Source organism: Acartia tonsa, chromosome 9, assembly GCF_053477335.1.
Source record: "Acartia tonsa isolate MP-2025a chromosome 9, ASM5347733v1, whole genome shotgun sequence".
In the NCBI taxonomy this organism is placed as follows: domain Eukaryota; kingdom Metazoa; phylum Arthropoda; class Copepoda; order Calanoida; family Acartiidae; genus Acartia; species Acartia tonsa.
The window spans coordinates 6175117-6199739 of record NC_137268.1 but is presented as its reverse complement, the minus strand read 5'-3'; the positions used below and the strand labels follow the sequence as shown (position 1 = coordinate 6199739).

The 24623-nt window shown below is 32.3% G+C and overlaps 2 protein-coding genes across 3 annotated transcripts in view; one reads left to right on the top strand and one right to left on the bottom strand.

Moving 5' to 3' along the window:
- LOC145328087 (uncharacterized) overlaps window positions 1–24623 on the top strand; it is a 633740-nt gene that overhangs the window by 427131 nt on the left and 181986 nt on the right. The gene's annotated exons all lie outside the window — the stretch shown is intronic.
- LOC145328472 (uncharacterized) lies at window positions 14631–22552 on the bottom strand. The gene is made up of 5 exons (XM_080172172.1): window positions 22448–22552; window positions 16775–16916; window positions 16263–16373; window positions 15447–15626; window positions 14631–15031 (listed from the first exon to the last, which is right to left on the bottom strand). The coding sequence occupies exons 1-5, from the start codon at window positions 22550–22552 to the stop codon at window positions 14631–14633; spliced, it is 939 nt and encodes a 312-aa protein (XP_080028298.1).

Here is a 24623-nt window from a genome sequence, read left to right as displayed (position 1 = left end):
CAAATTGTCAGCGGCCTATGCTCCCCCTGTTGGGTGAAAAGGGCTTGTTGTTTTTTTATACATTTATTTGCCCAACTAATCTAGAAGTAAAAGTACATACCAATAATAAAGTCCATCATATCTATTTATTGATACATTCGATGATCTAAATATTATCAATTGAATCTTGTACCACATTTTCATGTTCTAGAATTAAGTGAAATAACCAGCGGGCTGAATTAATGATTCCCCCCTTCCACCCCCTGTACCCCTCCTACTGGATGAACAAACTACCCAATAAATGAGTTCTATGTTAGCAAGCTAAATGGACGAATATTTTGCCCTGTCATAATATCCACGTATATTCTAAATCTATTGATGATCTTTATAATAAAAGTTTGTGATTACCCGTACTATACAAAGTATTTTACAAGGGGTAGAGGAAGCAAACAGGAATTAAACAAGGATGACAACATCCATAAAAACGAAGCTCTGAAATGGAAAGACAAATGAACATTAGGACTTGTAGAGTGTCAGAACTGAATAAGCAGAATAGTAATACAAGAGACTAAACAAAATTGTAAGTAAATTTGGGTAAAACAATCTAAATACATGATAATTTTTTAAGACATACTTACATTTTTAGGACTTGATTATAGAGATGCTTCGCTGACAACACTGTATCTTATTGTAATAGGAATCAGTATATCAAAAATCAGAGGAATCGGATAATTATAAGATACAAAAATTTGTGGCCAGAAAAATAAAAAAATCAGCATGTTTAAAATAGACGTACTGATATTTTGGTAACGATTATACAGTTGCTACGCTTCCTAAATCGTACCCAATCGTACCTAACCCAGTATCCAATATAACCCAACCAAACCTGATCTTTAGTATTAAAATAGCAAAAGAAAAACTATCACTATAATTGGTGTCCTATCTATCGATTTCAAACTTTGCATTGTGATTCCTTTAGTAGTTAGGTACGATTTAGAAAGCGTAGCAACTCTATAATCATTACAAGAATGTCCGTACTTCTATTTTAAACATGTTGATTTTTTTACTTTTTTTTATCGACAAATTTCTATGTGATCTAATCATCCGATTGATCTGATTTTGGTATGTTGATTCCTGGGACAACATAGTATAATGTTATAAGCGAAGCAAGCTGATTATTCAGTTCTGACACTATATAAGTGTTAATGTCCGTTTGTCCTACCGTTTCAGTGCTTCGCTTTTATGGATGTTGTCATCCTTGTTATTAAAGATTGTGGTGGGTTATAAAATCAACTAGATATTTTGTGAAAAACTAAATAATATTTCAATGTCTTATAGTAATGTTTTTCAAAGCTACAATTAAATGCATTACAAACCAACGTCATCGTCAACCAATTAATGTACACAATTTGTATTGTAGCTATTGTCAATCTAGATGTAAGGATAAAGAATAATTTCATTTTTGAACATAAAAAAGGAACAAAAAAAACAAAATAAATCAATTAACAACCATAGCTATATAACATGAATCTTATGATTACTTCAAAAAATTGCTTTTTTATCTATAATACAGTGTGTTTTTTTTTTATGAGAACTTTTTTGAAAGCAATTTTACCCCTCTTATAGTTATCAGAATTTAATGATTAATGGCTTATTTTCTTCGTTTTTTAAGGGAAATTATGAAACAACCAAAAAAAATTACAGTTTGGGGGGCCAGTACTTTCTCCCTGATTGAGATATGGCCTTCAAACTTCAAAAAAAAAGTAGAATATTTGAACATAAGAAAAATGCGCTAAACCCATTTTTAGATGTTGACACCTAAGTTTTTAATTTTCAACTTTACTGTACTTTTTCAACAAAAACTGAAATTTTTTTGGTTGTTTAATAATTTCCCTTAAAAAACGAAGATCGAAAATAAGCCATTAATCATTAAATTCTGATAACTATAAGTGGGGTAAAATTGCTTTCAAAAAAGTTCTGATAAAAAAACACACTGTACAAAGTAGAACGATGTCTGTCTGTCTGTCTGTCCGTCTGTCCCTTAAGATCTCGGTAACCTCTGAACCGAACGGATTCTACTCTTCGGGGAATATTCCTACTGGTCCTGTGGTGGTTTTAGGCTATTTTCTTGGGGGGTGAGACATAGGTACCTATTTTTCTACAATTTTTTGGGGCAGCTCTAATTTTTTTACCCCCGAAAATTTTGAAATTGATACTGGGGCAGCTCCATTTTTTTTGTTTAATTACCTCTTGGGGAAAAAGCCCCTAGAGGCAAGGGGCGACACCGTTAATTTCTTATAATCTAATAAAAATTTACACTAAAGATATATTTATTATTTAATTTAATGCTTTGTCTCTTATTTCTTGATCATATGTTAGCAAACATCTATTTCCCATTCAATGGTGTTCCCACTAATTTCAATTATTTTATTGCTATTTCTCGTATTTATTCGAATCCGGTGGATAGGAACCGGTTCTCATCCATACGAAAAAAACTATGTCTAGCATCGTATTATATCCAGCTTTCTATGAATGTAAAAATGTACAATCATAAGATTAAAACCAGTTTTTTTAGCCGGTGCCTTCAGCACCACGGGGCTAAAAAAACTAGCTTTAATCATATAATTGTGCATTCTATATCCGCGGAAAGCCGTTTATAATACGATGTGAGAAATAACTATTATGCTACAATAAGTGACAAACTTGGACTAAAAAAAGCTTTCCTTGAAATGAAAGGTTAGGAATAATATAAACCTAAATTCAGTTAACACTAGTTGTAGTTTATTTAATTGTTGACATTTTATCAGGTAGAGAGAGGACATTAAATTGTAAATTAAAATGTTACCCAAAGTTTTAATACCACGTTGTCTCAAAAGCTTTATATACTTTTATTGGATTTATTGGTTGGTTTTAAACTTAATGTCAAATAATTTTCATCTACGGTAGGGCTAATTTTGTTTATCATCATCATATATGTATGTCAGCTTATATTTATTGTCTCATCCTTTAAGATTCTTGCTAAGATTTTGAATATTTAAAATCACAAGCTAAAAATTAAGAACTAAATGTGTCGACGTTGAAAGACGAACAGTTTGAGTGTTGTTGGAATGTTGGAACACCATATTCAATCAGTATAGGAGCTGCAGCCGCAAAATTCAAATTCATCAAATCCCAATACTTAAAAAAATCTTTGTGAATAAGGGTTTGTTTATTTCTTTCCAGTATGGCTTTGAAACCGATTAAAACCGCTGAATTTAACCGTTTCTCAGCAATAGTGAAAAATCATGTAGAGCATTGAATTACAGACAATTATCCACGAAATGTTTAAATGACCCTGAAGGGCCGAAGGTTTTAATCTTTTAATTTTTCATTTTGATATCTGTGGAAAACTGCCTATAATGCGATGCGATAAATAACTATTATCTTGATATATTTTTGCATTTACTGCTTATTTTGTTAAAAGCGCTTCTAATTTGTAACTAGGTATGACTGACTTTATATCTGTTGACTAAAATAAACTTATTTACGATTTATATTATAGTTGGTAAATGTGAGTTACTTAAAATTAAACAAGATATCGTAGATAAATTAGTAATTTATTGACTTATTCTTTGAATTATAATTTTATTAAGAGTTGCATTTTAAGCCAATACAAGTATAATAAATGATTTTACAGTTAAGTAATTTAATGAACTCAAAATATATTGTTATTGCTGCGCTTTCTTTGAAAGAAATCATAGATACAACTTTTTTAAACATTGGGCTTTTATTTAAACAAGGACATGCATTTAAGCACATATGTATCTTCAGGAATAAAGGACAAACAAATAACTTTAAACTAAAGCGTTATGAGACCTATGAGAAAGTGGTTAGGTTATAAATTTAAATTGGTAGAATTTTAAAAACTTAGACAGATTATAACATGAATATTAAAGTAAATTTATATATAAATGGGCTTCATAAAGTAAATATTATGGACAAATGAATAGGTTGTTGGAAAACACAAATAGACAAATTGATTAATGCACCTAAACCTAAATTCTTATAACCGTGATCTTGATAATTTACATATGTTTCAAGATTCCAATCTAATATGAATAAAATAAACTATTGGTGGTTTCCCTCAAATTCTCTGGTTAAGCACAGAGCTCACACTCCCCCCTCCCTTTTTGTTTTTGATAATAAAAGGAAGTGTGATTTTTTTTGTTTACAAATTTTCTTTTTTTCAGAAACTCTGCTTTCATTTAACATTTTTAACAAGTACAATTATATCCATTAGTAGGGCATCCATGTGAATTCGAAATCGATAAATATCTGCAGGTTTAGAACCGGTTTTCAGCCATACTAGAAAACATTGCATAGCATCGTACAAAAGACAATACTAAATTTTAAATCATAAGATCAATCTTTAATTAATAATTTTTATTTAAATAGCCGAGAAAAGCTGTCTTCAAAATGATGCGACAAAAAAATATTATGAAAAATAACAGTAAAGTTTTTTACTTCAGTAAAATTATCAGTACATTTATTAGGTTATTTAATTTTTCAGGGGGTCAGAATTGTTTTACATCTTAAAGTTGATGTAATTTTTTTGGTTTGTTTGTTACGTTATGTTAGGTTATTTTGGGTAATGGGTAGCTCTTAAGGGTAAGAAAAGGAGTTTAAACCCGTATTTCTAAATAATTTTAAATAATGGGGGGGGGGGGGGACTAGTGCTAGAGAGTACCCCTCGACTTAAAAAATATGAAAATAGGTTTTTACTCAGTCTGCAGCCTTATTGCAGTATTTTTATGGATGCAATCATTGTCCAAGTAAAAATAATTTGTTATTTCTAAGCTTTCTTTGGTCATGGTTTTTCTTGCTTCCATAGTCACATGCATATAAGATGTTGAGATTACAAGATGGATAGAGGGATAGAATGTTAAATTATTCCATTTTCCATATTCTCTTTTTTTTTACATGAGACCAACTCAGCAATTCCATTTGCCGGACAGTTGCGTTTATGAGCTATTACCATAGACCAACCAGTTTGATAGTAAGGAAATAAATTCAATTCTTCAAAGACAAAGAATATAACTAGATAGGTTATTCAAGACCATCATTATTCTGCCCAGACAGTTGCGTTTATGAGCTATTACGATAGACCAACTATTTTGATAGTAAGGAAATAATCTTAACTTTTCAGAGACAAAAAATTTAAATAGATATGTTATTTATTATTTTGCTATATTTACGAGCTATTTCCATAGACTAACACTTTTTGATAGTAAGGAAATAAACTTAAGTTTTCAGAGACAAAGAATATAATTAGATATGTTATTGAATATTTTGCTAGACAGTTGCGTTTATGAGCTATGACCACAGACCAACCAGTTTGATAGTAAGGAAATAAATTCAATTTTTCAAAGACAAAGAATATAACTAGATAGGTTATTCAAGAACATCATTATTTTGCCCAGACAGTTGCGTTTATGAGCTATTACGACAGACCAACTATTTTGATAGTAAGGAAATAAACTTAATATTTCAGAGACAAAGAATATATTTAGATAGGATATTCATTAATTTGCTAAACAGTTGCGTATATGAGGTATTACCAAAGACCAACAATATTGATAGAACGGAGATAAACTTAAGTTTTCAGAGACAAAGAATATAATTATATAGGTTATTGAATATTTTGCTGGACAGTTCCGTTTATGAACTATTACCATAGACCAACTATTTTTATAGTAAGGAAATAAACTTAGCTTCCCAGAGACAAAAAATAGAATAGATAGGTTATTCATTATTTTGCTGGACAGTTGCGTTTATTAGGTATTACCATAGACAAAAAATTTTATAGAAAGGAAATAAACTTAACTTATCAGAGACAAAGAAAATATTTTGATATTACCTTTCCAGTGCAAAATGCAACATATTTCTAATCCATATGAAATTATATGTCAAAGGAAATATCTTCAATATAACCATACTAAAGAGAAATATAACATGAAAAGTATTTCTGAACAATATTAAATATCTTGTCAATGGAAATATCTTTGATAGATAGGACCTTACCATAGGGAAAAAATATTTGTTTTAATTATTTCTGATCCATAAAAATTATTTGTTAATGGAAATATCTTCGATATGACCATACTACTGTAAAATTTGTGTATTTATATATTTATGGAAAGTGTTATCTCTATGATAGATATCTGATGTATCTACGTAGTAACAAGGATAACAACATCTTGTAGTGCGAAGCATTAATGTTATTGTAATCTTAAGTTCTCAATTATTACTGAACTGATTAGGCTCACTTTACAGGTTCACATAGGTCCAATGATGGATTTAGGCTATTTTAATTTCAGATTTAAGTATTAGGATGGTTTAAGCTATTTTTTAGCCCTTTCCTGCCACTATGAATACAAAGTCTGAAGATGCTATGAGCGAAACCGCCAGTATATATAACGCAACTTGTAATTTGAATTTCTACAATTATAAGATAATTTCAAATTTTTGTAGTAAAAGCCCAAATTGTGTTAAAAACTTAAAATTGTATCAAAAATCACCCATGTGAAGTAATAGAAATGATATATTATCCATCTCTTTTTTAGGTGTTTTCTTTCCCACTTTTCCCCTCATCTCCCTCACATTGATCATTTTTGCACATAACATAATTTAGGCTTTGTCATTTTTGTATGACCACTTTTAGATGACGGTTAGTCAGACGGAAGAACCGATTAACAAACAAACCTTAGTTATGCAGTAGCTGCGCTACTTAAAAAGGCTGGATGATGAATTATGAGAAAGATCCGTCTAAAAAGAACTTAATTGTGATATATTCTTGATAAATAGATCATAAAATATGTAACAAAATTATGAAAAAAGTATTCAAGACAAATTAGTTTCTTTGGAAGCGTTTTTCTTGATATATCTTAAGCAGTGTAAAAAAATTTGAAAGCAAAAAAAAATCTTCCATTTTCCTATGCTTGTATCCTAATTATTTCTGGTGATCTTAAGGGATAAAACAATGGATGATAAATTGATATACATACATCCTCAATGATAGGAAATATGATTACCCCTTTTTGAGATTTAAACTATAAGTTACAATGTTTTGACACTACTTGTTTTGAAATAATCAAGCAAAATTAAGTAAAAGTATCCAAAGTGAGTACGCCAACGATGAAGGAAAAGGTGGTTTTAAAATTTGGTGACCATTGTATTTAGCATGCATCCCAATGTCCCCTCTCTATTTGGCTGCTAATACAGAAAACTGCAGTAAATAAAATGACAATATACATATATCTTATATTGCTGATATATTTAAAATTTAAAAAAACTTCAAAACATTTTTATAATAAAGTAAAGGGATCTCTGTGTGTGTGTCTGTTTGTACCGGAGGATCTTCCTAACCGTTAAATCGATATGGTTCTCCCTAGCTTCTCATAGGCCCTTAGTAGGTTAAAACCTATTTAGGGGGAGGATACCACCACTCTCCCAAGTTCAATTGCCTCTAGGGGCGTAGCCACTGGTTCTTTTTTGCTAACAAAAATCAACAATTTTAATCTGCACAAATGGTAATGTTTGGCGGAAAAAACAATTAATAATCTTCCATTGTGTTATCCCTGTATCCTAATAATTTCCAATTATCTTGCAAATATATTCTTGGTCTCGTAAACCAAAATAAAAAGACAAGTAACCCATACTGTAACTATAAAGCCTAATTTTATTCTATTGTAAGATTTATAGAATACAGACATATAGATAGAAGGAGAAATAAATAGATAGACTGATACATAACATATAAACATACAGTCAAATTAAAGGATAGATACAGGTATATAGACAGGTAGAAATTTAGATAAATAGACATGGTGATAGATAGATAGATAGATAGATAGATAGATAGATAGATAGATAGATAGATAGATAGATAGATAGATAGATAGATAGATAGATAGATAGATAGATAGATAGATAGATAGATAGATAGATAGATAGATAGATAGATAGATAGATAGATAGATAGATAGATAGATAGATAGATAGATAGATAGATAGATAGATAGATAGATAGATAGATAGATAGATAGATAGATAGATAGATAGATAGATAGATAGATAGATAGATAGATAGATAGATAGATAGATAGATAGATAGATAGATAGATAGATAGATAGATAGATAGATAGATAGATAGATAGATAGATAGATAGATAGATAGATAGATAGATAGATAGATAGATAGTTAGATCGATAGATAGATATTTATATAAATAGAAAGATAGATTATTTATTATATTGGTTATAAAATGTCTTTTCTATTTTATCTTTCTGTCTCAGATGATGAAAAATAGAAAGATAGCTAGTTTATATGGATATTAAATGTCCATTTATGTCTTGGGACATATTTAAGATATGTATCTCTCTTGTCTCAAAACATATTTCCCTCAATTTCCCTTTTCATGAGCCAAGCTTCTCTAAAAATTACTGGTAGGAAAAAATGTTGAATTAGATACAAAGTCAATCATGATATGCTACACTTATATTAGTCTCTAGGGGCACTTGAGGTAGAAGGGTAGTCGACCACTCCTCTATTTTTACTTTCAGTTTTAAAACTGTGGCTAGGGTTTTTATCTTGGAAGGGTTGTTTTACCCTCCCCCCATATACAATGAGAAGCTACACTGTAAAGTAAAATCATATAGGTTCAGCAGTTAGCGAAATCGTTTGGTATACACAGACAAATAGACGTCCCCTTACTTTTGTACAAGGATCATTATGCCGGCTACGCTTCTTTGAGCTGTAGCTTGTCCTTGTAGAATAAAATGTATGCTAGACTGATTTGTAACACGTTTATTCTTATACTACAACATTTAGTTTTAGTTTTATACCATACATAAATTTTGGTATATACTTTTTGGTAAAACACGCAAAAACGAGAAAAAATATCAGTACTGTTTTCTAATTAAGGGCGGAAAATCAGCTTGCAAAAATCAGCAGTTTTTAAAATAATATTTAACCAAGAGGATATGTGGTAGATTTAAAAAAATATATATTTATTTTCAGAGATATGATTCAGAAATAATTGAGAAAAACTGCTTTATGTTACTTTGCATTTGAATTTAAATTTGTTTTCAGACATGGTTAAGTCTTTTTCTGACAAGCTCAAAAATTTACTCGGATTTTGGATGGCTCCTGTGGCAACCAAGATGAATGGATAAAATGATCAATTTTGCTCAAAGTTTTTTTTGTATTATTTGAAAGGTTAAAAAAATTAGAAACTGTAGTTTTCATGCAACATTTTAATGACACTATAACCATTTTAGGGGAGTTTAGGAATTCCCCCCCGGCCCACCTAATCAAAAAAGGGTTCAAGCACTTCTATTCACATTCATATTATAAAACTGCATTCAGTTCAATCTGTTGTTATTATTTTTATTTCATTTATTTTGATTCTTTATCCTAATTATAAGAAAGGTTTTTATGTCTGTAGATTAAGATTTTGAAAACTACCTGAAGTGATTGAGTTCTTCTGTTTTGGAAAGTCTCACATAAGTCCTAGGTTTATTTTTGAGTTTTTTTCCATAGCATAAGATTTTGTTAACTGCTAAACCGATTGGGTAGGTAAGTTTAAAATAGGTTCCCGGATGGTTTTAGACTATTGATTTTATTTTAAATTTTAGTCTTGGTATGCATCGTATTAGATATTTTTATGCTTCCTTCTTACATCTTTGAATAAAATGCCCCTAGATACTTGGGATGCATCCGCTAGTGTTTAATTAAAACGCTATGTAGAAGTGAAGGAACTTCCCAACAATTGTATGTATTACCATTTAGAATGAGTTTTTTTAACACTCCAAATTAAATAATAGTTGGGCTGCACCAGAGAGGGAGGGAACATTGGACTGACAATTATTATGGCACCCAAAGTTATGGTACCTTTTTTATCAAGTCTTGATTTTATTAGTTCAAAACTTCAGTATTTAAATTTTACAAACAATACTCTTATACGCAGAAGGGGTAATTTTGTTAGTCAATCATTGGGGATGGACACAAATTATCTTATCCCTTAAGATCCCTAGGTAGCACCCATTTAGGTGTTAATTCCTTTCCGTAACATTTGTATAGAAAACAAGGATGACAAGTTGACAACATCCATGAAAGCGAAGCTCTAAAACAGTAGAACTAACGAACATTAACACTTGTAGAGTGTAAGAACTAAAAAATCTGAATATAAATGAAAAACATATAACATTGTACTTTGTTGTCCCAGGAATCATAATTCCAAAAATCAGAAAAATCGGATGAATTTATCACATAAAAATTAGTTGTTAAAAAAGTTAAAAATCAACATGTTTAAAATGAATGAACGGACATTCTGGTAACGATTATAGAGTTGCCCCACTTTCTAAATCATACCTAACTACTACAGGAATCATCGGCAGCATCCTAGTTTTGGAGTGGAGATACCCGGTATCATGAAAATTAAACCCCCCCCCGGGGGTATGCATCTATTTTGACACCCGGTATGCATCAATTTTGACCCGGTATATATTAATTTGGTCACCCCATTTTTTTTTGCTTAAAACAGACAAATGGGTAATAACAATACATAGTGGGTCAAAAATAAATCATACGGGGTACAAAATTAAAGATAGGGGGTAAAAAGATAAAGGGTCAAACATATACCCCCCCCCCCCCCGGTATGCATCAATTTTGACCCGGTATATATTAATTTGGTCACCCCAATTTTTTTTTGCTTAAAACATACAAATGGGTAATGAACAATACATAGTGGGTCAAAAATAAAGCATACAGGGTACAAAATTAAAGATAGGGGGTAAAAAGATAAAGGGTCAAACATATACCCCCCCCCCTCCCCCGGTATGCATCAATTTTGACCCGGTATATATTAATTTGGTCACCCCAATTTTTTTTTGCTTAAAACAGACAAATGGGTAATGAACAATACATAGTGGGTCAAAAATAAAGCATACGGGGTACAAAATTAAAGATAGGGGGTAAAAAGATAAAGGGTCAAACATATACCCCCCCCCCCCGGTATGCATCAATTTTGACCCGGTATATATTAATTTGGTCACCCCAATTTTTTTTTGCTTAAAACAGACAAATGGGTAATGAACAATACATAGTGGGTCAAAAATAAAGCAAACGGGGTACAAAATTAAAGATAGGGGGTAAAAAGATAAAGGGTCAAACATATACCCCCCCCCCCCCCCCCCCGGTATGCAACAATTTGGACACCCCGTATGTATCAATTTTGACACCCGGTATGCATCAATTTGGACACCAACAAAATTAAGATAGATGGTCAAACAAATACCCCCCCCCCCCCCGGTATGCATCTATTTTGACACCCCGGTATGCATCAATTTTGACCCGGTATATATTAATTTGGTCACCCGAATTTTTTTTGCTTAAAACAGACAAATGGGTAATGAACAATACATAGTGGGTCAAAAATAAAGCATACGGGGTACAAAATTAAAGATAGGGGGTAAAAAGATAAAGGGTCAACCATATACCCCCCCCCCCCCCCGGTATGCAACAATTTGGACACCCCGTATGTATCAATTTTGACACCGTATTGATTTGGTCACCCCATTTTCTTTGCTTTTGAAAGGATAAGACAGGCAAATGGATAATGAACAATACATAGAGGGGTCTAAACTCAAGCATACCAGGTGCAAATTTAAAGATAGGGGGTCAAATCAATAGTTGTGAGGTTGGGTGGGGGGGGGGGGGGGGGGTAAGGGACCCCTAACCACCCTAAAATCCTACCTTTTTTGTTTATGGACTTATTTCAAAAGTTTTTTTTCCTTTTGAAAGGATAAAACAAGCAAAAGGTAATAAACAATACATAGGGGGTCTAAACTCAAGCATACCGGGTGCAAATTTAGAGATAGGGGGTCAAATCAATAGTTGTGAGGTCGGGTGGGGGGTAAGGGACCCCCAACCACCCTAAAAACCTAACTTTTTTGTTTATGGACTAATTTCAAAAGTTTTTTTTCCTTTTGAAAGGATAAAACAAGCAAAAGGTAATAAACAATACATAGGGGGTCTAAACTCAAGCATACCGGGTGCAAATTTAGAGATAGGGGGTCAAATCAATAGTTGTGAGGTCGGGTGGGGGGGGGGGGGGGGGGTAAAGGACCCCCAACCACCCTAAAAACCTAACTTTTTTGTTTATGGTCTAATTTCAAAATTTTTTTTCCTTCTGAAAGGATAAAACAAGCAAAAGGTAATAAACAATACATAGGGGGTCTAAACTCAAGCATACCGGGTGCAAATTTAAAGATAGGGGGTCAAAATCAATAGTTGTAATGGGGGGTAACAAGAACAAACAAGGATGACAAGATCCAATAACACCAGATATATTATGGAGAAATGTGAGAACCTGCCTAAAAGCAGTCAGACAACAATGGATGTTAAAACTTAATTATGCTCCATATTGATGGAAATGTTGACAAGATGTTTCAGCCATCTATCTTTTATAGGGACCGAGAAAGCAAAGTTTTAGACAGACATTTTGAACTAAAGAGTAGCTTCACTACTAAAAAGGATTTAACTGAAATACAGCAAAAAAAGCAAGTATATTATTAAGACAATAAAAAATTATACATACATATTACATACTCATTTTATAATATATTAGTTACAAAACAACTTTTAATTATTAATTTGTATAGGTAAATACTAGATGATTAGGTTATTATTTAGGGGGGGGGGGGGTAAAATTCATTTAAAGAAAAACTTAATTTTGTCTAGCTCTTTAAACATTTAAAACAAAGTTATAATTTCGATATTCTTGACTCTATAATGAAAAAGTTAATTATAAGATAAGAGGGATTTCATGGTTTGTCATTTAAAGAATGAATTATATGCGGCTAAAAAAGATTCAAAATCACAAAAATGTAAATTGACAAAAAGTTAGTTCTAGAAATAAAGGGTTAAAAAAACAGAAAACTTTAAAAAATATTTGGAATAGTCTCATTCTGATGCTTTAATAATACATATGAAGTTTAACTTCAGTGGCGTGCATAAAGATTTGAGAAGCGCACCCGAAAATTTTAACACCCCATTATATTTAAGGTTGGTGTGACTTTTTTACCTTAACACGCCCCATTGCAACTTTAAGGGGGTGAATAAGGGGTGTAAAACTTGTCAAGGGGTTTGCTATGGGGGCGGAAATATCTCAATTCCGTACGCTAATGCTTGTGACTTATGCCCAATAACAATTTTCTCCAAATCATCATTTTTATAATTCTCAAGATGGAACTACCCCCTTGTATCAATAAAAATTCATAATTTGACTTGAAAATTTAAAATGGACGATTGGTTATTTTTTAACAGGTTATACTGGCAAAAAAATGACATCAGATTACATTTAATTAATAAATCAAAAATATTAAACATGTTAATATATAATATTAAACAAACTGACAAGGTTTATTTAAAGTTTAAACCATAAGAAGCGAAGCTTTAGTGAAAAAAAGATTGGTGTAGATTTAATAATTATTCCTTTTGTGTTTTTGTGTTTATTCTAATTTCAGCAAATTGTTTTTTTAATTATTAAAAAAGAATTTATAGTGAAGTCAGCCAACAGTCCCGGTTTTACAGACAGACGTACATTATAAAAAAATAAGTAATAGAGAAGCTTTGCTACAAAAATACATTATGTACTTAGTACAAACTCTTACTTGTCAAACTAGAAAACAAAAAAAAATATAGTTAGGCATAAAAACAAAAAAACATTAAATTTTGAAATTTACATTTATAAATGAAAAGCTCAAATTATCATTACCCAATTATTCTTTAATTGATGATATACAACATTTACAAATAAAAACGATACATAGTTTTAAATTTTAAAATTACTTTCTAGTTTAATAATATTCAAATTTCAGAATGAATTAAAAGGTTAGGTTATTAATTTTCATAGTTATTTATCACTATACTTTAAAATTTGCAATGAAATATTTCTTATTTATTATATAGGATGGTATCTGTAGGATTTCTTAACATAATTGTAGATTCAATAGGATAAAAATCCTATACTAATTTTTGCCCGAATATTTTTAATCAACATATTAATTTATTAAGATGTTGTTAAATCTGACCAATTAGCTCCTCCTGTCATCATTATGTTGTTGTAGATTTAATAAATTAAAAATATAACATAAAGGGTGTGCAAAAAATGCGTAATTTTTAAAATTCTAATTGTTCAGCTTGTGTTAATAGTAGAAAAAGTTATGCATACTGTCAGAACCGCTATAAATTCTAGTTTTTAGAAACATTAAAACAATTCTTGTGCTACGCATAGTTTAGGAGCTATGTGTTAAAATGTCCCAACTGACTTAAAACTATCCCTAAAGGCTAGAGCTTATAGCGGTTCTAACTTTTTCAACTCACAAGCCGCGGTTTCATGCAGTTTTTAACCTTTTTGAGTAGTGCCTATTTTTGTACGTTAAACAAAGAGTTTATTTAGTATACCTAGAAACATCCCAGACAGCTAAAAATCAATTTGTTGCTTTCTTTAAACAGGCATTAAAGTAATAATTATAATTCTTAATAGCTTAACTCTTAATGCAACTTTCAAGTTTTTAATTCCTAAAATATTAAGTGCTTTAAATAATTCTAAAACAAGAACATTCCTGATTCTTTGCTCCAATCTGCTACTCCAGTATCCTTGCTCCATTCACCTCCAGCCTCCCCGCCACCAACATCGACTTTACCCCATTCAGATACACCCCCATCTCCTCCAGACTTTCCCCATTTAGAGGTATTACCACCCCCACCCCCTGCACTCCATTCAGTAATACCTCCATCCCTATTTGATCCATCCCCCTTGCCCCAGTTGGAGGCACCTACTCCACTGTTTACACCTCCCCCACCACCCGAGCTCCATTCATTGGTGCCCCCACTACCAGGCCCTGCGGCTCCCCCCATACCCCACTCTGACCTGCCCCCGGAATGTTGAACTTCTTTGTCTCCCCCACTGCTCCATTCATCCCCCAAACTGCCTCCATTACACCATCCTAAAAATATAAAATGTTAATCATCTCTAATACAAATTTCACATGGCTTATATCTTGTTTGTTTCTGCATTTAAATGACAGGCTCACTGACAGTCTCTACTTGCATGTTTAGACTTCAGTTATTTTTTTTACAATATATTAGAATTATATATTATATACAGCTTAACACACATCTAACTACCTTATGCCTAAACAAATCTAATTAACGAACTGTATTTATTTTTGTTTAATCAGTTATTTATTTTATACTATTAAAAAGTATGAACTACGGGTAGGCAAACAAATTGAGTACCACTGATAGAAAAACTTTGAGACCAGAAAATTACGAGAAAGCATTGAAAATGTCAATTGGGTGGAATATTTAAAAACAACGTCTTTTTTTTTAAATCGCATGGGGAAGTTTATGTATAGTTACCTGAACTGGGGGTATTCTGCCTGCCCCTAGAGTTGTTAATTGAGCTTGAACTTAGTGTACTTCCAGTGCCCCCTCCACCGCCCCAATCTCCGATACTGGAATCAGGCTGGCCCCCACCTCCAGACATCCAGTTGTTGGAGCTCTTCTGAAGGCCAACGCCACCTCCATCTTTTCCCCAACCTAAAGGATTAGAACAGCTAAGTTTTGTAAAAAAAGATGTTTTTTGTTGGCACTGACTACAATGTGAAATCATGGAAAGAAAACAAAGTAGCGGGTCTTGTCGTATTTTCAGAGTAGCTTTCTTGCTCCTGCGGGGCAATCATTAACATTAAAATTTACTTAACCTAACCTAAATAAATAATCTATCCAAAGCTAATGTGAAAATACGACGGAACCCGCTAATTCGTTTCCTTTACATAATCCAAATGTGTACTCAGAAATTAGAGAAAATAAAGCTTCAATGATTACTTAACAAGGATGACAACATCCATAAGTAGCTAATCACAAAAAATCGTGGATGAAAATACGTAAAAGTAGATTTAAAGTGTACTTATTAAAATCAAGAATAGATTTATAGGAGAAAATAAACATGAAACCTAGATTACATAAAAGATTCTCATAACAATGAGAAAAATTATTTTGATACTGATATCCCAAAAAAGATCGAAAACTGGACGGACAGACGGACAGACAGACATTACGAATTATAGAGTAGCTTGGCTACTAAAAATGTTAATTATTAAGTTTAATTTTAGAATGCAAAGCAGAAATATTAAAATTGGTAAAAAGCAAGATTATTAAAATCAATTTGTTTACCTGAAGGACTTTGTGCGTCCCAATTTTGTTGGGCAGGACTGCCATTGGTTTGACTTCTACTTCTGGAACCTGCATCGGGTAAATCATTCCAATTACTTACACCCCCACCACCTAAATAGGATTTTCATTAGAAATTATGTATACTAGTATAGTTCAGAGAGGAAGGGGACATTGAGCTGTTTATTGCACTAGTCTCTTAAGTTTCATAATAACGTTTTCCAATTCGTTATCTCAATAACTTTTGGGAATTTTAGTGGATTTTGATAGGTTTGTTCATTAAATTGAGCGTCTAAACGTTTCAATCATTACTTTATGGTTTACATTAGCTGCTTCGCCCCTAGTCTTTAAGAGAGGGCAAAAAAGGCCAGGAAAATGCATAAAAAACACCCAAAGCTTCCCTGAAAAATACAGTTAATTCGGAGCAGCAGTTTTCGAGATCTGTAGCTCCAGACAAAAACAAACCTTACTACTTAACTTTTTAGTATAGGATTATTAGATACAAAATTGCTCACCTGAGCTGATGTCTGCATTACTCCAGTTACTACCAGCCCCACCAGAACCTGGATTATCCGATTTATTCCAGTTACTGCTTCTAGAAGTATCCTGGTTGCTGTTACTCCAGTTACTAGTTCCATTATTTCCCCAATCATTTGTCTATGACATTGGATATAATAAATGGATAGTTGATATTTCTTAATTAACCCATCAATAGGTACCTACTTAACTATTTATTAAGGTACGCTTATCTTATTATTTAGATAAAATTCAAAATTTTCTAATTTTTGCTTTATTCGAAGTTCTATAAATCTTTGAAAATATCTATAGTGCATGTCATATATGTAGAGTATTGACTTAAGGGGGGGGGGGGAGTTCTGACACATTTGCGTAAACGGTGAGTATAGGCTTTATCTTTGGACTGAGAGGATAGGTTATTAGGAATAAAATCATTCTTTTATGATGAATTTCCCCCAGATTTAAGATTTTTTGGATGGGCCTCCAGGTTCCGGAGCTCCAGGCCTCCAGGTGGTCTCTGGTCAGGTAAAAAAATCAAAATTTCTATTTGAACAGTTAGAAGTAAGTTTGTAAAACAATATAATCTTCTTTTTAAATATTATTTACATATTAGAAGAAAAAATTACATTCAGCCTCCAGGTTCAGGTGCTGCAGGCCTCCAGAAGCTTCTGGACAGGTAAAAAATCCAAATTTCTGATTTGAACAGTTAGAGGTAAGTTTAAAAAACAACATAAGCTTCTTTTTATAAATTTTTATATGTTTGAAGAAAAAATTAAAATTGGCCTCCAGGTGGTCTCTGGACAGCTACAAAATTTTTAACAATCTTATTTGAACAGTTAGAGGTCAAGTTTACTTAAAAAACAAAATGAGCTTATTTTTAGATGCTTCAAAGATATGTGAAGAATAATTTACAATTAGCCTACAGGTTTAGGTGATGCAGGCCTCCAGGTGTACTCTGGACAGGTAAAATATCAATATTTCTTATTTCAACAGATGGTGGTAAACTTATAATGTATTTTTTCTTCTAAAATATAAATAATATACTAAAAGAAGCTTATGTTGTTTTATAAACTTACCTCTAATTGTTTAATTAAGAAATTTGAATTTTTTACCTGTCCAGAGGCCACCTGGAGGCTGCAGCACCTGAACCTGTAGGCTAATTTTAATTTATTCTTCAAACATATAAATAATATATAAAAAGAAGCTTATGTTGTTTTATAAACTTACCTCTAACTGTTCAAATAAGAATTTTTTTATTTTTTTACCTGTCCAGAGACCACCTGGAGGCCTAGAGCTCCAGAACCTAAAGGCCTATCCAAAAAATCTTAAGTCTGGGGGAAATTCATCATATAAGAATGATTTTATCCCTAATAACCTATCCTCTCAGTCCAAAGATATAGCTTATACTCACCGTTTACGCAAATGTGTCAGAACTTCCCCACCCCTTAATCCCTAAAAATTTCAGCCATTTATCTTGAATATAGTTATATAGTTACCTGGAATAGATTTATAAGTAAATCAGTTATTTTGTTGTAGATACCAGTTTTAACTAAATAATCTCTGAACAACAAAAATCTCAGGATCATTTTAAACAAGGAAGACAACGTTTATAACAAATGTATTTAAGTAGTCGAAAATCAATATGTTTAAATGGACATATGGAATTTTTGAACATAATTATTGAGTTGCTACTCTTACTTCCAGGGGCGTCTAAGCTTTTTTTTTTAGGTGGGGGAGGGTAAAATGGCTTGCAAAGTGCACTGCAAATTTTTTTTTACTCCAAAAGGATAAGAAAAAAAAAACGGCCCGGTTTTAGTGACCAAAAAACAACCAACTAGGTATAATAACTTAAGTCACTGAGATTTTTTTCCTAAAACCATCTCTTTGGAGATCTTCTTCAATCCGTGCTCTTTTCGACATTTTGGACAGAAACCAACTGAAAAAGACACTTATCTAATTTAACAATTGAATTCACTGATATAATTTGAATTTAACAACAATAAAATAATTCAATAAAATGACAACATCCATAAAAGCGGAGCTCTGAAAAGGTAGGGCAGTTAACTCTTGAAGAGTTTCAGAACTGAATATACAAAATATGAATATTTTAGTTTTGACATAATTATAAGTAAATTTGTTGCAAAACTTCTTAAATACAGAATTTTGTTTAAGGACATTTTTAGGACTTGATTATTGAGATATCATACCTTATTGTAGGCACTTATTGTAATAGGAATCATTATTCAAAAAATCAGATCAATCAGATGATTCTATCACATAAAAAATTGTTATTAACAAAGGTAAAAAATTAAACATGTTTAAAATGGACGTACGGACATTCTGGTGATGATTAAAGAGTTGCTACGCTTTCTAAATCGTACCTAACTACTACAGGAATCATCATGCATAGTTTGAAATCGATAAGACAATTATAACATGCCTAAATTAACGAATAAACGAAGCAAATTTTATTGATATTTAAAAAAAATAAGCCAGCGGCTTTTAGGGAATTAAGTGAATGCCGCGATTGTTGTTTTTAAAATTCGTAACACTGGTCACCGGAAGGAAAAAGCAGTTTTTTGAAAGGGGCTATCTGAGATTATTACAGATTCTGATTTATACATAATAGACTAATGAAAAATCAAAAAAAACGAAATCAAAAGCGTTCCTTCTTGGGATAAAATTGCGGGAAAAAGATTTTAGCTATTTTTAACCTAAAATTCACATTGGCAGGCCTGCAAAAAATATAAGGACATTTTAAACATGTAATTGCTCAGCACCTAAAAGATGTAGAAAAATACTACGCATACCATTGGAAAGCTAATAACCTCTAGATTTCACAAAGGTATATAACATTTTTGTAATATTATTAGTTTTGGAGCTATCCTCTAAAGAATACTCAAATTTTCAATTTTTTTTGTGAATTTTAAGTTTGAGACTAGTTATACAAACCTTTTTAAAATTATATTGTTTAGTACTTAGGAGTTATATAATTATTTTATATAGGTATATTTGTATATTTTTGGTAATTTCAACTTTAGCTTAATTAAAAGTTGTGTTTGAAATTTGTATAGTTTGTAGTAAGAACCAATAAGGGAGGGCTGGGTTTGTACACTTATAGGAAATGAAATGCAATATAAAATTTTGCCCTAGATGTTTTTGGGCTTGTTGTTATAGTTAGTAACCTGATTTTTTTGTTGAAAATTACATTATTAAATATACCAGCAAAAGTTTGAAAAATGAATTTTGGCACTTCCTTCTAGGGGCTAATGGGGTAAAACTTTTAGGAAATGAAATATAGCATAAAATTTTGCTCTGGATGTTTGGGCTAGTTGGTATAGTTATTAACCTGATTATTTTGTAAAATCTCTTATATGATTAATTATCAATGAACATTAAGTTTGACACTTTCCTTCTAGTGGCTAGTGGGGTAAAACTTCCCCCAAAACTACTAAAACTTTAAGTTCTGGGCTTATTTTTAAAAGTATTGGGCTGATTAATGAAAAATTTTTTTTCTTCAAATAACTGAACTAAATAATCACTATAGATTTCAATTAGGCACCTCTTTCAAGAACTAATTTATATTTTTCAATGATGTGAAATAAGTTTTCATTAAACTTCAACATGAAATCTTTGAAAAAAAGCTCAGAACTCATAATGTATTTGTATTTTGGGGTGTTTTGCCTCACTAGACTTTAGAAGGAAAGTGCCTAAATTAAATCTGTAATAACTCCTTAGTTCAATTATGAGAAAAAATTAGCTTAATGTCTTTAAAAATAATCTTGGATCATGGAAAGGAAATGAAGTTGTTGGTTTCATTGTATTTTCACAGTAGCTTTTGAAGGGGAATTTAAGGTTAGGTTCAATTTTCAGAGTTTAAGTGGTGAAATTAATCATACTAGCAGCTGCCTCTAGGGGCTTTGCCCCAAGAGGTTTGATCAACCCAATTTTTTTTGTATTTAAGATTTAAAAAGAAAAAGGGATCTACTGCAGTTCATGGTAAAATATTGCTGGTAACGAATGCTTCCTGTTTCTTGGCAATGTTAGAAGATTCCTGGATCTAGCATAACAAGAAATATTTCTGGAGCCACCAATGTTTAACTTTCCTGGTTGCCAGCAATTTATGCATATTCCTGGCCACTGCCATGTTTGAAATATTCCTGTTAAAAAGCAATATTTCCCTTTTTAATTCCAATTTCCCTTTTATTACACTTACCCCACAATTAGAGGTTGATAAGATTCACACAACTCAAAAGTGGCTATTTTGGCATGTTTGTCTGATATGGTGGGGGGTGGGAGGGTAGTGGTGTTTCTCTGTTTTAATTGAGGGAGTTAGGAAATGCTATAAATATTGCTACGCTCTGCTACAATTCACAGTATATTAAAAACCTTAAACTGATCAAAATGTAAATAATGAATTAGAGAGGGGGGGGGGAGGACAGAGACAAATATCATAAAAATTCCTTATTTCTGATTTTTATCAACAGTTAATAATACAACATTTACGTAGGTGTAAAAAGTAACAATATAAAAGTAGTCAGGAAAAACTTTAAGGTTAATAGGTCCTGGGAAGGTTTTTAACTATTTTGGTTGATTTGAGGGTATCATCTACAATCCTCCTAAGATAAAACGCCACTAGATATTATTATATTATTATAATTTTTTGGTTTATCGGTTAGCAAGAATCCTCTGTGTACAAAGACTGTCAAACACACACAAAAGCGGACACCCTGTTACTTATAAATAAGAATGAAACTCATTATGTAATTGTAACTTACTTTTCCTAAATATTTTACTTTAAATTATAATCCTTTGCTACTTTATATTGTAGATTATAGCAGTTGGTCCCTAGCATCATGAGGCTCCGTTTTAAATTGATAGAAAGTGGGCAGAAAATAGCCTAAAACCATCATGGGACCTTGTGAAGCTTCTCTAAAATGAAGAACTCAATCAAATCAGTGGTTAGTGAGATCTTAATTGAGAAAAAAACAAATATTGCTATATTGTCAATCTTGCTTTCTTGAGTTTACAAAGCATTAAAGTAAAGTTTATACAGCCTCAGGCATTAATTGAATTTAAAAACTAGCGCTACGAAATTTTGGCGCGAATTTAATCATATGTGTGTAAAGGTTTATTGATTTAAATTACTTACATGGTTTCATGGTCTGTACTTCACAGTTACCCGACTCTTTTTGCGGATTTAGCTAGAATTGTTGGCGTTATTCTCATAAACATTTTTTTCTTCAATTTTGATCCCCCCTCCCTGGCTGCGGCACTTTTTTTTATAATTAGGTTAGTTTAAGTTATAGGGGCTAGTATTAAGTTTTGGCATTCTATAGGCGTTCAAGTTCGTTGGTTTTACTGTTTGATTTCAGAGCCTCGCTAATTTGTTAATACAATGAACATTACTTATTTACCTCGCCCACTTTTCAATATATTATAAAATAAAAGGCGCGCCCAAATTTTGGCGCAAAATTGGATATGAAGATAGAAACAGTTAAATGTATAGGTAAAGATCCAACTCTCCTATATCCTTCCCCCACCTTTATTAATAAAATAATTGAAGCAACTGTCCCTTTTTAATCATTGCTATTTACCCCCTAAGAAAATGTGATAAGGGGTATGGGGTAAAAACTCCTGTAAGCCAGTAATCTTCTCTCATTGCTGGTAACCTGGAAAATTTGCAGATTGCCAGCTAACAGGAACCTGGGATTTAGGGGAATATGCGAGCTGCTGGATCCAGGAATTTTGTAATATTGCCAGGAACCAGGAAGCATTCATTACCAGCAATATTTTACCATGAACTGCAGTAGATCCAGAAAAAGTAAAAAAAAATTTTTTTAGGGGGGGGTAATTTTCATTATTTTGGGGGTTTGGGTTGTCCCACCCCCAAAGAAAATAGCTTAGAACCATCTCAGGACCAGTAGGTACATTCCCTGAAGAGTAGAGCCCAATCAGTTCAGTGGTTACTGAGATCTTAAGCTTCAGATGGACAGACAGACAGATAGACAGATGGACAGACAGACGTGACAGATAGACAGACAGAAAGACGGACAGACAGACAGACAGACAGACGGACAGACAGACATCCTTCTACTTTGTATTATAGATGAAAAGTAGAGCCCAATCGGTTCAGTGGTTACTGAGATCTTGAACTTCAGTTGGACAGACAGACAGACAGACAGACGGACAGATAGACAGACAGACAGACAGACGGACAGACAGACAGACAGACAGACAGACAGACAGACATACGGACAGACAGACAGACATCGTTCTACTTTGTATTATAGATAAAAGATTTTACAAAAAGAATCTGGTCAATAACTATAACAAAAACAACCAGGTCAAAATTTTTTACTGCATTTCATTTACTAGTGTATAAACTCCCACCCCCCCCCCCCCCCCCCTACCTCCTTGATTCTTACTAAAAACTATACACATTTCAAAATCTCATTAGTCTATATATGTATAAATCAGAATATAATAATCTCAGATAGCCCCTTTCAAAAAACTGCTTTTCCCTTCCAGCGACCAGTGTAAAGAACTATGGATTATAATTTCCCGATTTTTCCAATGTATATTTTTACCCACCGATTTTAATAACTGTTTCTTGTTATTACGGCGATATTTCATTATTCTATTGTGATATTAAGTAATTCTTATTATTCAAAATGTAATTGATTATTGAACAATAGGTGTCTATCCATCTCTATAATAATGCTTATTCAAAATTTATACTCATAAATACAATATAAAACAAAATAAAACATACCAAAAACAACTATATTTTTACACTGCATTTTGCAAAAATTACTTTAAAAGCATAAAAAAATACAAATTGCAACATTTTTGTATTTCAAGTAAAATGATATGAGAATATTATTCTTTCCTAACCAACCCTTTCCCCTCTTTGAAATAGATTTGGGGTTAAAGATGATTAATGGTCTAGAGGAAATTCGCGCGAAGGACCTCCAAGGACACCTCCCAATTAAAGGGTAAATAGAGATAGGGTCCATTTGACCCCCCTCTATATTAACCCCCCCCCCCCCGTATGTGTCGGTTTTGACACCCGGTATATGTCATAACGGACACCCCTATCCAAATTGACCCCCCCCCCCCGTATGTTTCGGTTATGACACCCGGTAAATGTCAAAAAGGATACCCCCCTCCATACATGAGGGGGGTATCCGTTTTGATATATACCGGGTGTCAAAACTAACAGATACGGGGGGGGGGTCAATATATAGGGGGGTGTCCATTTTAACATTTACCGGGTGTCAAAAATGACGCATACGGGGGGGTATCCATTTTGACACATACCGGGTCAAAATTGATGCATACTGGGTGTCAAAATAGATGGATACCCCCGGGGGGGGGTTTAATTTTCATGATACCGGGTATCTCCACTCCTAAAGTAGGATTATCCCGGAATCATCATGCATCAAGTTTAAAATCGATAGGACAATTCTAACATGCCCAAATTAACCAAAAAAGCTATCCGTCACGAACGTATTGACAATAAATTGATTTGCTATTATAAATCTTTTTAATTCTACTGTAATTTTTGAACACCCAAAATTTTACAAAAAAAAATATTCGTGCTCTATGAATGGGATTAAAATAAAAAGTAAATAATTCCATTATTGTTAAATATTTTATAAATAGGCGTTTATCAAGGCTATAGGGGACATTGTGCTGGAATTTACAGTGGTACCCAAAGTTGTTTGGTTCCAAACTAGAAGTCTCCAAACTTTTCAACCAATAATTATAATTAGAGATAATAAATTAGTATTCATTGTCTTTTCCATTGAAATTTTTTTTAAAAACGTTTATGTTTAAAAACAC